Genomic DNA, 13,551 nt, shown 5'->3' on the forward strand with positions numbered 1-13,551 from the left:
TAGAGTATTTCCATAAAAGAAAAAAGAGACAATTCTGTTTAGGTTTTTAAGGATGTACTTGTTTTATAACATAATTTCCAAGTATCGTTTTCTGTAGTCTTAGATTCATACCCATAAAGATATATACATTACAGTAGCTGATATAAACATTTTAAGAAATGAAAGGTAAATCAAGTCTAATAAAATAAGGCTTCAGCATAAGAAACTGTATTTTCAAATAATAGAGAGATAAGAGAGATCAGACCGTTCAGACGGACTTATGCAAGTAGGGCACAGATGCAACTGTAAAATACTGAAGCTAGAAGTTGAGAACAGAATCTAGCCCATACTATCTATAATGTGGGTGCACTTCATACTCCAACATCCCACAACTACCAAATTTCTTACTTCTTCAATGTTATAATTTTCTTTTGTCTGGGTGCCGAGGGCTGGGGGTGGGTTTGATGTCATGCTTTATGGCCAAGTGTGTTTTCCAGTTGTAAATAAAACTATTTCATGAAAATAGAGAAGTGATGCAGCTTTGGATGGGAATCGCACAACAGGCAAGTTGTCTGTAATTGTATTGTAGTCTGTATGGATTGCAGCTTGGCTACTGGCCTTTGCAGCCAAGTGGGTAAGCCCCAACCACTCAGACGGTAAATCTTAAGTTCTACGTTCTAACCCAGGTAGGAAAGGAATACAACAAGGGGGATAAGTCGATAACACCTCACCCACTTGAATATGAAAGCTCAAAGTTGTAGAAGATCATCCAGATACATTTTAAATTACATTACATTAATATCAATACTGATCATAAAAGGAATAAATAAAATCGTAAGTAAGAAGATAGTTAATTTAGAACGTGACTAGTTCAAAGAAGCAAAACATAATATGAGAGAAAAATGTTGGATGAAATCAACAAGTTCGGAATGAGGTCGAAATACTTACAAGGCCCCAGTTATAAGAAGCAAGGGAGAGTCGTGGTGCCTCGGGGGACAACAAGTTGCACAATTGAACTTCTATTCTGGTCAAGTTCCACATCGAAATAAGTTCTATGAAGGTGCATACAGCTAGATAGTTTACCAGTAACAACCCTGGACAGAAGCAGTTAAACAGCTGTGAGAACATAATGTATAAGAACAAGCCGAATTCTCAAGAACCATAATGAACTTTCCTTATATGTATTAAACATTTTATGAAGAATCAAAACCTATTAAAGAAAAGAAAATGAAAATGTTTTCATTTTTTTAAGCATCTTTTACATGCAGCTCAAATTTCAATATGATAAGCAAATCTTTGGACCCGGAATAAAGCCATGCCCAGTTTACTGGAATAATGCCTTGAGGACAGGGTGGGTAGTGTATATTATGCTAGCAACTCATAATCACCTATCAAAAACCATCAAAAGCAAAAGTTTACAATCAAAATCAAGCTTAAGAATAATTGGATACAGTTGTCTGACGAGTGACGATCCATTTTATGTTTTAAAAAGCCAACTACATTTGAGTTATAGGTTTTTTCTTTTTTATTTTTTAATCGAAAGTTATAAGATAAACATAACTGAACAGAAGTGGTTGTGTATCAGGATCCTGCAAATTGGTTTTATATGATCAACAATACACAACCTACCTAGAAGAGAATATTAATGTGCTCACCGCTGGAAGCAAACTTTGTTTCCTCTAAAGTATAGCCCTTGATATATACTCTCAGCACTGCTGCAACATGAATCATAGCCATGAAGTATGGCACTACAAATCCCCAAGACAGATAGCAATGAGTAGAAAACAATGCACGGTTCATTTTCCAGTTAACCTTTGATATGTATGATTCCAAAACAAATGATTGCTTCCTCAAGTAATTCCAGTATCTGCACCGAAAAGAAAAAACAAGAAAGAAAACGGAGTTAGTACTAGATGAAATGTAACAGAACTAGGCATCAGATGAAGCACAGTGGAATTAAGTTTAGAAAATGGATATCATGAACCTTGAGAAAGTAAGATCGTTTGCAAGAGGATGTGGAAAAACAGCAACTGGCGGCGATGTAATCAGCCTCTTATGAGCCCCTAAGAAAAGACAAAACTGTCTATGAATGAAAAGCACATTGCCGACACCAGTTCAACCTTTCAATGTGGGAAGATTAAAAGAAATAATCATTCTATCCATACTAGAATTTACTTATACAATATAATGATGTGGTCTACATTACCAGCTAAAGCAGAAAGAGTCATATCATCAGAGTATCCACCATCTCGAAGTCCTGAAACCACTCCATAGCGATCATGTCTGAAGTCATCTGCATGCATCTGAGAATAATATAGAGTAATTATAACTTTATAAGTAAAATGCCATTACAGGAATGTGGAATTGAAACAGACAGTCACAGCTACTTGCCATCATGCATCCACCCCAAAGGAAGAACGTTTTTCCACCAGTAGCAAACCCCATTGAACATGGCTGTAAAAAGAAGTCTTCAGTGCATTTAACAGTAAGAAAGATGAGGATTGAGCAATAATGAAGGGTGCATGAGGATACCATAAATAGAAAGATTGCCCACAAAAAGGAAAAAAAATATATATATATATACACACACACACACACATAGCAAGACAGCATTTTCATGTCAATTTCAGCCCAAAAATGTACAGTTGCATACACATTCCAATTATTTTCTACAAGCAACCCCAGAAGACACACTTAATAAAACTACTTTCCAATTACTGAGGTTCAGCTCTTATATCATTAACAACTTGACAAGGTTGTCCCGAAACTTACTAAGAGAACTGAGGAAGAACATCTATTGAACTTAGTTATTATTTGACCTAAAAAAAATTAAAGACAAATTCAAACATAAGATTTATGTTATTCAACTTGTTAGCAATTAGCACCAAGAAATACTTAAGATCCTGCATGTTGTTTAGGGTGCAGTAGCGATTTACACAGAATAGAGGGCAAACCTGGGAAGCAGAATTCAATCAAATAGCCAAGCAATCAGGTTGTTGTTTGCTGTTGGAGCTTGTAATATGAGTCCCTATTGTTAAACCATGTGTACTTGCAACAGAAGCTAAAGGATCTTTATATGTGTAATAAGGGCTTCTCCGTTTTTGAGTCTTATAAAATTATGTCTACATGAATAAAATACTGTTTGCCGATTGTTCTCCAAGTCATCATGATGAGTTAAACAAAACAATAGTATTCATGGCATACAGCCAATCATTGATCTCTTTTGGTAATGAAGTTCATTCGTTTACCCAAAATTTGGCTCCGTACTTTTGAATTGGGAAAGTTAACTCCTGTTGACACAACTTGCACGACAAATAATACTGTCGCATCAGTCAATAATCAAATTACACATCTTATGTATGTTCAAGGATGAAAAAAAGCTGTAAACTAGGCTACTGGTGTGTCACATCCCCAAACGAGCAGATTGGAAATGAACGAGCCAACAACATCCACTCAAAATAGATCCATAGAAATGTAGTATTGGGTATGAGGTTATCATAAACTTGGAAAGTGCATAAAAAGAAAAGGAATGAGAATGATTCACTGGTGTCATACCATATGATACTCATAAATACAGTAACTCCCCAAACTTCCAGAAGGTAAATCAAGAGGGTACCCAGTTTGAATAAATATCTGCATGTCATTTCAGAAATAGGTTACAATAATAAGAAGAAAGGGAAAAAAAATTCAAATTTTACTCAAGTTCAACCATACCCATGACCATGACAAGAACTATCTACACATATAGCCATACCTCAGGATTCTTTTCCATCTCAGCTGTTAATGCTCCAATTGACCCAGGGTGCAGCCTGACATCATCATCCAAAAATAATACATACTTGCTTTCTTTATGCATTTGCTCCACTCCAACCTTCATCAAAAGCGCAAGAATGTACAAGAAGCACGTTACTAGCAGAAACAAGTGGACAGTGCCATATATGCAACATGACTACTACATAAATTTCCTAATGAATTTTTTAGCTTTTGAAGATATCCTACTCCATCTAGATTCATTACTCAAAGAAACTTTATGTAATAGTCAGTCCTAGCCAGTACACCATATAAATAAGCAAACTCACTTCAGCAATTTAAAACTATGAACAAACCACATCTTCATCATGAAATACCAATATCGTTGGCACTGAAATGTAATTAATACAATGTGCATTTGCATTTCATTTGTAAAGACCATTCAACAGGTTTTCAACATGTAACATACCAACTGGTTGTGAATCTTCTGACTGCAAGTCGTAGACAAACCAGCTACAATAATTTTAGCGTCAACATCATCCTGCATGTATTAAAGATGCATAGAAGTCAAACAGGGGAGTCCAAAAAGAAATCTATCACACACACACAAGACTCACAAGAATCAATGGCAAAATAATAGTAAAACTTGATGATTATAGTTTAACATCAATGTTTTTCACGATATCCTGGAACCCAAAATATAGGGTATTGGATCATAGTATTGCATTACTTAGTGCGATGGATTATGGATATCTTTTGTTGTATTAAAGCACAGTGGATCAAACGAACAAGGAACATATGCAGTATGGTATACCTTAAAATCTGATAATAACCGAGACACGGCATGGTAGGCAGGGTCTTCCGTACTCTCCAAAACAAAAAGAAATTCTAGAGGACCACCATAGAGAGACGTGATCTGCATTGAGTATACAAATAAATAAATGGAAATGAATACCTGAGAATCAATGTCACATTTTGTTAACTAAGAAGGAATTAAATCTCAAATTAGAACAGGAGCGGATCTACTAAAAGGAGTTCGATGCTGAATAAATATTAAATACCAAGATAGATGCCTTAATAAGCTATTCATTGGATAAGCTAAGCAACCAAAAATCAATAGATTCAATATAGTTCTTTTACCTGGCAATGGCAAAGAAGAAATATGATAAAATTTGCTTCATATCTAAAACAGACATCCCTCATATAATGATTTGACTGAATCCTCTTTGCTTGAAAAGCAAAGGAAAAAATATATCACAACACTAGTAAGGAGAAAATACAAAAGAAAAAAGAAAAAAGAAAAGAAACAATTACAAACTCTTTGAAAGCAACTCACTTGACTTCTCCAATTGTGTAAATTATGTTCTCCAAACCCTTTCAAAGGCATAACAACAGTCACTCTAGGCAGATTAACCTGATTAGAGTGCTCAAGTTCATTAATATCATGGAAAAGAAATGCAAAGCTATTGCCGCCTCTGACACTGTCCTTCATTTGTTTGATTTCTCTATTCCTGTGAGACACGAGATTGATGAAAAGTTTTGACATTAAAATCTTAAAAGATAATGACAAACAAAGGCATCTTCAACTTAAACCCTGTCATCGACATCCTGATACCTGACATAAGCTGCCAAAGCCCACCCTAGAGCTAAAGCTAGGCAAATAAAACATCCCTGCATCAACAAAAAGGTACTAAAATAAGAAGTGATCACATCACAAAAATATTCTCCTAAACTATCAAAAATAACAGCTGAACAATCTTAGTAACAAAAAATAGAAGAACACTATCACAAAGAAAATCTTAAAGTTACAAAAAGAATTTTGGGAACCCACCACGTTTATAAAAATTTATCCAATATTTTCGAGAGTTAATAAATGTCTGCATTTGATACCAACATCAGCCAAATAAATCATTACATAATAAGATCTGCACAACTTTCTTTAGAATAACTTTACTGATGAGACGTTGATAGTGTTCTAAGGTGTCAAGTTAATCTTGTTTGTCTCCATTCAATGCCCTATCTAGCAATAATAAGATTGTGAGACATAGAAGACTCGTTGACATCGTCATCATCAAAGCCTTGATCCAAAACATTAGGGGTTCAACTACATGAATGTATAAGAGATACTAATTGGAATCCACTAAGTAAATTCTCATTTAGCTATTCACTCCATTCTAAACCTATGTCTTAAGTAACTAAACCAATAGGGTCTGACCTTTCTTATCACTTCCTATTCTGTAATCTAGCCAATCTATGATAGCAATTCTGCCGAACTTTTCCCCTCCAGAAACCTTTCAACATGTGAGACTTATATATATATAAAAAAATGGATAACTATATATCTTTCTCGTACTTCCTTTACTTTTTCTCTTTTGGAGGAAGGGAAAATGCTAAATGTCTGTGAAGAATCCTGCGCCAACAGATACCTTTTTTTAGCATTACCAACAACATTAATTGCTGTATAGCAAGAAGATGCGAGAGGAGTTATCTTGGAGAAACTAAGTGCTTTACTATTCACGCACAATCTACTAAGGAGAATTGAAAGTCACAGATACATTAACATCATCTGATACCCAAAACTAAAAATTCTATGGCAAATCCTAGTGCTGACAATCTGTAATAAAGCGCAGAGAAGATGCAAAATAAAAAATAAAAATTGACAAAAGGTTTTAAGTTCAATTACTCAAACCATTCAATTGAGTGGAAATTCATGTCAGGAAAAGAAAAACAAAAATCTGACAACTTTGAGGATTTTATTATCGCTCAACATTAACGGGAAACAAACACACCTGGATCTGTAGAAAAAGAGGAGCAAACCTGGATCTGAATGAATTTGGCGAAGGGGCTACAAAAGGCTCTGCTGAGAGAGAAGAGGAGGGAATCGATAGAGTCCAATGTAGACATCGTACCGTCTCTCTCTTCTCTATATCTACCTCCGTATGTCAAAATAAATAATGGCTCTAGATTTTAGGAGCAGCAGCAGCAGCTTCTGCTCTCTCGACCTGCCCTTGGTGACCTTGTACTCAGATCGCCATAGAAGGGCAAGAGCAAGAAGAGAGAGAAGACGGAAAGGAGAAGTGTGAGAGACCGCGTAATTTTATAATTCGAAGGCCCCAAAATTGATAATCCTCAGCAGCACTGCACCAGTGAAACTTCACAACAAAAAAAAAAAAAAAGTGGGAGAGACCGTTGGATTGGGATTTAGGGTTGTTATTTATAGGTTACACAGACCAGATGCAGACATTGTGAATTTTGATTTTGATTTTTGAATTTGGAGCCGTATGAGCTGCCGCCACGTGTGATGTGGGTCCTACCTCTGTGTGTTGGTAGTCATCAGCTCCCAAGTCCTACCTGGTGGTCCCAATCTGCCCTTTTTCTCTGTGGGTCCTACCTGGTGGTCCCAATCTTCCCTTCCTCTTTGTGGGGGGGCCTTATGACGTTCGTGTTAACCTAATTTGAGACTATTTTTAATTTTGAGGCACAAATCTTAATTTGTTGCCAATTTAATACCAAGAATGAATCAGTTTCAAATTTGAATATGTCTGTTTTTTTGACAAGGTCTTACCAAACAAATTTTATACGTGTACAATTGATAGAGGAGACTTGAGCTAGTTCCAGCGGGAAGAGAGGGGCTCCAATTCTCTCCCAAAACTTCTGTTAAATCATGAATTTTTTTTTAAATTACATATTAAAGTTTAGAAGTTAAGAATTAGTATTTAGAATTTAGGGTTTATTTTTTAATTTCGAGATTTTAGAGTATAGGATTTACAGTTTATAGTTTAGAATTTAATATTTACAATTTTTTTTCCTTCAAAATCTATTATATGATAACATTATGAACACCAAAATATTTAATCATACATTTTAATTCATGATTTAACATTGTTCTAATAGAGAATTGGAGACAAAAATCAGAGCAAGCATTGGAGCTCCCCTATCCCACAATTCAAGCAAGGAATACTCAAAGTGAGTCGTACTAACAATAATCATTCACACAGACAATCCTACCCACTGGACAATCCTCAATTACACCAAAATAAGATGTGCACTTTCAACTTTGGACCAAATGGTCTGCAGGTTTTGACAAGTAGTTGCTTTCAATTTCTTTACGATAAATGTTGGACTTAACCACATCCTGATCATAAAAGGGGGCCTAACCACGATGATGTTTAGAAAAGTTGGGTGTTCGGAATCTGACCACATGCACATCGCACATGGAGAACCCACCCAGCAACTTTTTCTCCCACATCGCTTGTCTCTCTCAAAATGGTTAACCACTTAATCCTAATTTTGTTTTTTTTTTTTTTTTTAAATCTAATTTTCCGAAAAACGTTCGCAGGTCGGTAGTTATTTTAGTTGTATGACTATTGACTAGTCATTAGCTTTCTTTTTATGATACACTGGATTGTTCTCCGTCTGTCTAGTTTGCTTTGCCATCCCACACAATGAATTCTACGCCTTCACAGGTTTTGTTGTTCCCATCGCTTCTCAATTAATGGTTAATTTTCGACAAAATGATATTTTTCATCCCTCAACTATTGGTTATGTTTCATTTTCGTCCCTAAGTTTTTTTTCTCCCCCAACTATGGAAAAGTATCCAGTTTGTCCCTCGAATAAATTCGGCGATTGAAAAATCCAACTTGGTATCCTATTGTCCGGCTTGCCATACAAGTATTTCCCGACCTCAATCTCACTTGAATAACGAAAATGGTACTTTACAATAGTTGAGGGATAAAAATGAGAGAGAAAAAAATTTGGATGAAAATGAAACTCACTCTATAATTAAGGGATGAAAAAGTATCTTTTTGTCGTTAATTTTCTCTCTCTCAAATACAGTATGAGCATACACTTCTTTGTGAAAATCCTATAATACCAATATGAAAAGGAGATGACCATCGATGATGACAATAATATTTGAAAAAACAAATGGCCACCCCACTTGTGTCCCCAACTACGAAAGTCCTCTACAAAGTTTGCAAAAGTAAACTACGTATCAGACTCGGTCTCCCCGTGTCCTACCAATCAATTTTAGGGTGGACTCGTCAAAATAGCATAAATATGTAATCTTCTTGGCATAAATATGTACACATAATCTATAAACCCAATAATAATTTCTCACCTGGTACATGTAAGATTTGATGCTAATTTTTTTAACTAAACTGCTCGAGATGCGAGATGCATGAAGAGGGGAAGTCCACAGAAAACATAACTACTAGTAGGTTGCGAAATCGCTAGAACTCCTATTTACTTTGAAAAACTAAAAAATGAAGCTAATATTTGAGAAACAAAGTCATTCCAAATTCTCTAATATTTCTTTTTCAATCGATAACAAAGATATTTCATTTAACCTTTCTTGTGATATAGTTGACCGCAATTAGTTTTTTTACAAATTTAAGTTTTGAAAAACTTCGTTCTACAGAAGCTACTATTACAGGTATCGTTAATAAAATTATATAAGTGATCCATGCATTCGGAAAAGAATCTAACTTTTTTATGAAATTTAATATTTTAATTGGAGTTTTTTTTTTCTTCCAAAATTTCTTTACATTTTTCATATCCAGATTCATATTTTCTTGTTGACATAATTAAAATAAAAAATTAACTAATACAAAAATAACAAATAATAGGGAAAATATAAATAAAAAAAATAATAGAATGGAACCAATAGAACCTAGTTGTTTTGAAGCACTCACAATGGTGACATTTTGCTTAGGCATTGATGTGTTTTGTTGGGCCATGAATGAATTACAAATTTTGTTGAGAATAATATAGGGGGCATGGACTTATGTCATATCCTGGTCTAATTTTACACTATTCATAGTATCTTATCGTGGTGGTTGAGGTGGAGTGAACCTCTGTGTTGGTGAATCGGTATTTGAAGAGAATAAAATTAAAGTGTGAATAAATATTTTAATAAATGGGGAATTTTAAAAGAAAATTTTTGGAGTAAAAATTACTTAAATCAGATTTAAATTTGATTTGTTATGAAATTTGAAGTAAATTGTAACAATTTAGTTGGGGGTGTTTTTGACAGGTGGGTGTTTTTGGTAAGTCAAAGTTGTTATAAAAGAAAACTTAAAATGAAAAAAAAAACCTTACGCAGTTTTTTTCTCTTTTTCCTTTTCTCTCCCGTATATCTATTTTTTACTATTCATTTGCTGAGTCCGACGACGGTGAGCGACACCACCGGTGCCAAAAGAAGCGTATTGACGAGACGAGTCTAACCCAACTAGAATCACGCTGATCGGAGTTGTCGTTTGGGAGATATCGGAGTTTGAAGTTCCGATTTACTCGGATTTCTTTTGGTCGATCCGGCCGATTCCGGCGACGGTTTGGTTTGTTTCAGGTACCTATGAGTTCATCTCATCGAGTTCTTTAATTTGATATAAGATTTGGCAGGTTTGGGTGGTCGGATCGCCGGCGATGGGGTTAAATGGGTTTCCGGCGAGTTGACTCGGCTGGGTACTATTTGACCCGATTTGACCCGGTCGGGTACTATTTGACCCGGTTCGGTACTATTTGACCCGGTTACTATTTGACTGTTGTCTTTGACTCGGTTACTATTTATACGTTGACTTTGACCAGTAATATTTGGCCGTTGACCATAGTTGACCGACCGTATTTTTACAGTATTTACATATATCGTGTTTTTCGGTGTAGACGGTGGTCACGGTTGAGATTCGGAGCGGGTTAACTTTTGGAGTTAGGGGTTGTATGGGACGCGTGCTTGGTTTTAGCACTCTGATTTCCAGGTAGGGGTTTCCATACTCTTGCATGTGACTTTAGAGTTCCGGTTTTACGGACTCTGGTGATATTATGGTTTTGTTGGTTTCCGGGGGTGGAAATACGACCTGTTTGTATGTTGATTTATATTCTCAGTTATATATATAACTGTTGGTATGTTTTCTGAGAGTGAGGTGATTGGAAGTGTTGGATGTGGATGTGGATGTGGATGTGGATGTGGATTGTGGGCCCATATAGGCGCCCAAATGATCAGATATGGATTTCTGATGGATGATATATATACATATACAGACCGGATATATACCGGTGGACCGTCTGAGATGGGGTGCATCACAGGGGACGCCCTCTGGTGTAGGCTATGCTATCGGGATACCCGATCCTCATCCAGTTTCGGTGTGGACCTGGACTGGGAGACACCCTACGGGGATTAGGGTGGGTCCAGGGGTGTGATGGATTATTGGAGATTGATGTCGTGGTTATAGTGTTGGATAGCCTTATCGGCTACCATTTCACTTGATTGGATTGGTGTATGGATTTCTGGAGACCAGTGTGGGTGATTCCAGTGTTGCTTAGCCTTATCGGCTATTGTGCTATTTGGTTGACTTACTGATGGATGTATATTTCCTGTATTGCATACTATGCATTTCATTTCTGGATTTATCATTATTATTTATGGATATTGGCGTTTCCTCTCTACGCCCTACTGAGCTTTGTGGCTCACCCCTCTTCTTTATCCCCCTTCAGGTGAGTTGGATGTAGGTGATGGCGGTCAGCAGCGGGATGCGTGAGCTGGTGTGTAGCATTGGGCTGACTCTTTAGTGGGTGTGGGAACTTTTGTATTGTATTTGTATATATACTATACAGTTTGGTATCGGGTAGATATGTTTTATTATTCCGCTATTGTATATGTATACAGGTGGATGTACCTTGTGGATAGTATGGTAGTTCTTATTATTATTATTATTATGTCTGTTGGGTTTAGTTGTAGATTTGGGATCTGGTTCGGGGGATGGGGTATCCCCTGCCGGTCACGTGCCTGTGGTATAGGTATACTTCGGTATATCTTAGGAGAGAGGGGCGTGACAGTTTGGTATCGGAGCTGTAGGTTTAGAAACTTACAGTGGTTAGGTTACCTAGGTTATTTTGTTGGCTACACATCATGCGTTTCCCGGCTGACCTGGTGAGTTTTTATTTTTGGTGTTTCCTGCTTTAGATTTATGTATACATGTGTTATATTTTCCAGATATGGTTGACACACGTAGTACTCGGGTGCGAGGATATGGACGGGGTAGAGGAGAACATGAGGCGGATGAGCCTCAGGGGGTAGATGAGGTGGGTATGCCTGAGGTGGCTCCATTAGAGCGGGGGCGAGGACGGAGAGGTAGGGGTGCGAGACGCGGTAGGAGCGGAAGACGTGGGAGAGGTGGGGGCAGGCGGCGAGTGTCTATAGACCCAGTAGATGATATTAGAGAGGATCAGGAGGGATATTTAGCACCACAGGGGGTAGAGGCTGTCGTTACTACTTTACGACAGGAGGTTCGGGATGTTACTGAGTTGGTACGAGCTCTTGGGCAAACTGTTACAGGACTTGTGACACAGATGACTGCTCCAGTTCCAGCTGCATTACAGGCTCCTGTTGAGGTTCCAGAGCAGGTCCTGACTTTGGGTGAGTTATAGGAGGGTACAGGACAGATTGTGGAGGCACAGGTAGCTCCTTTGGCGATTGATACGTCGATCAAAGAGCTAGCCGAGTTACGGAAGACGAATCCTCCGGTATATAGGGGAGTGATAGATCCAGTGGCAGCAGAGGAGTGGGTTCGCCAGTTACGCAGGAAGATGACTTCCTTACGGATTCCTGAGGAGAGGAGGGCTTTATTAGCTGCTGAGTTTCTGGAGGGGGAGGCTTTTACATGGTGGGAGGTGATGACAGTTAGTCGGGGCAGAGAGGGCATGCCCTGGGCAGAGTTTGAGACTGCTTTTCTGGCACAGTATGTACCACAGACAGTGCGTGTTGCTAAAGCTAAAGAGTTTCTTGAGTTGATTCAGTCTCCGGACATGACAGTGACACAGTATCAGGCTCGTTTTGAGGAGTTAGGGCGATATGGGGAGGAGTATATTTGTACAGAGGAAAAGAAGATATTGAGATTTAGGAGAGGGTTGTCACCAAAGATTTCACCTCATTTGGCGGCTCAGACTATCACCACCTATCGTGAGTGTATTGATAAGGCACTCGGAGTGGAGAGGACTTTAGTGGAGATTAAGGATTACTGGGAGATTCATAAAAGGAAGCTTGAGAGTTCTACATCTGCTACTGGCGAGAGTAGTCAGCACAGACAGAGGACTGATACTCGGGGGCAGCAGCAGAGTCAGGGACAGGGTTCTCAGAGTTGGAGGCAGGGTTACCGAGGACCCAGGCAGGAACAGCAGGGTTCTAGACAGGTTCAGCAGGGGCAGAGACAGGGTCAGCAGAGGCGGAGATTGGATCAGCATGGTCAGGCTCCGAGACGGGATCAGCAGCTCCAGCATTGTTATGCTTGTGGTCAGGTGGGCCATATGATTCGGGATTGTCCTAATCTGTTATGTTTCCAGTGTGGATTGCCAGGACATATGAGGAGAGATTGTCCACAGGGTAGAGGATTTGCACCGCCAGTACCTGGAGGTCAGAGAGCTCCAGCTCCAGCACCAGTTCCGATACAGAGGGGTCCTGCAGGACGGGGTAGGCCACTAGTTCAGCAGCAGCAGCGGCGGCGGCGGCAGGTTCAGAGAGGTGGAGTGTATGCACTTAGGCCTGATGTGGTTCCAGCAGAGCGAGATCACTTGGGAGGTAGGTTTCTCTTATTCAGTTCTTGGGCACGTGTTTTGTTTGACACTGGTGCTACTCATTCATTTATTTCTGCATCATTTGCTGAGACATTGGGTTTGGAGATTATGGGAGTGGCGAGAAGATTTATAGTTGATTCACCACTAGGACCAGGTACCGTGATTAGTGGTGTCTGTAGGGACTGTGTATTTAGTTTCTCAAACCATGAGTTTAGAGCAGATCTGTTTGTGATGCCATTTACTGATTTTGATGTTATT

The 13,551-nt window shown here is 38.3% G+C and overlaps 1 protein-coding gene across 3 annotated transcripts in view; it reads right to left on the reverse strand.

The window, feature by feature from the left end:
• Positions 1-6,914, reverse strand: part of LOC119992617 — an 8,010-nt gene extending 1,096 nt beyond the window's left edge. Inside the window, exons 1-12 of one of the 3 annotated variants that reach the window (XM_038839405.1) lie at positions 6,547-6,911; positions 5,345-5,400; positions 5,144-5,240; positions 4,544-4,645; positions 4,199-4,270; positions 3,734-3,850; positions 3,535-3,612; positions 2,371-2,433; positions 2,186-2,282; positions 1,964-2,042; positions 1,635-1,846; positions 928-1,073 (exon numbers count right to left, since the gene is read on the reverse strand). In XM_038839405.1, coding sequence (XP_038695333.1) covers positions 928-1,073; positions 1,635-1,846; positions 1,964-2,042; positions 2,186-2,282; positions 2,371-2,433; positions 3,535-3,612; positions 3,734-3,850; positions 4,199-4,270; positions 4,544-4,645; positions 5,144-5,240; positions 5,345-5,400; positions 6,547-6,633 — 1,206 coding nt within the window. In that variant the 5' untranslated portion in view covers positions 6,634-6,911. Of the gene's footprint in view, positions 1-927; positions 1,074-1,634; positions 1,847-1,963; positions 2,043-2,185; positions 2,283-2,370; positions 2,434-3,534; positions 3,613-3,733; positions 3,851-4,198; positions 4,271-4,543; positions 4,646-5,065; positions 5,241-5,344; positions 5,401-6,546 lie in introns of all 3 variants that reach the window. The other 2 variants (XM_038839404.1, XM_038839406.1) reach the window with 2 other exon arrangements.
• Between the last annotated feature and the right edge of the window lie 6,637 nt (positions 6,915-13,551).

This window comes from Tripterygium wilfordii, chromosome 23 (assembly GCF_013401445.1).
Source record: "Tripterygium wilfordii isolate XIE 37 chromosome 23, ASM1340144v1, whole genome shotgun sequence".
In the NCBI taxonomy this organism is placed as follows: Eukaryota; Viridiplantae; Streptophyta; class Magnoliopsida; order Celastrales; family Celastraceae; genus Tripterygium; species Tripterygium wilfordii.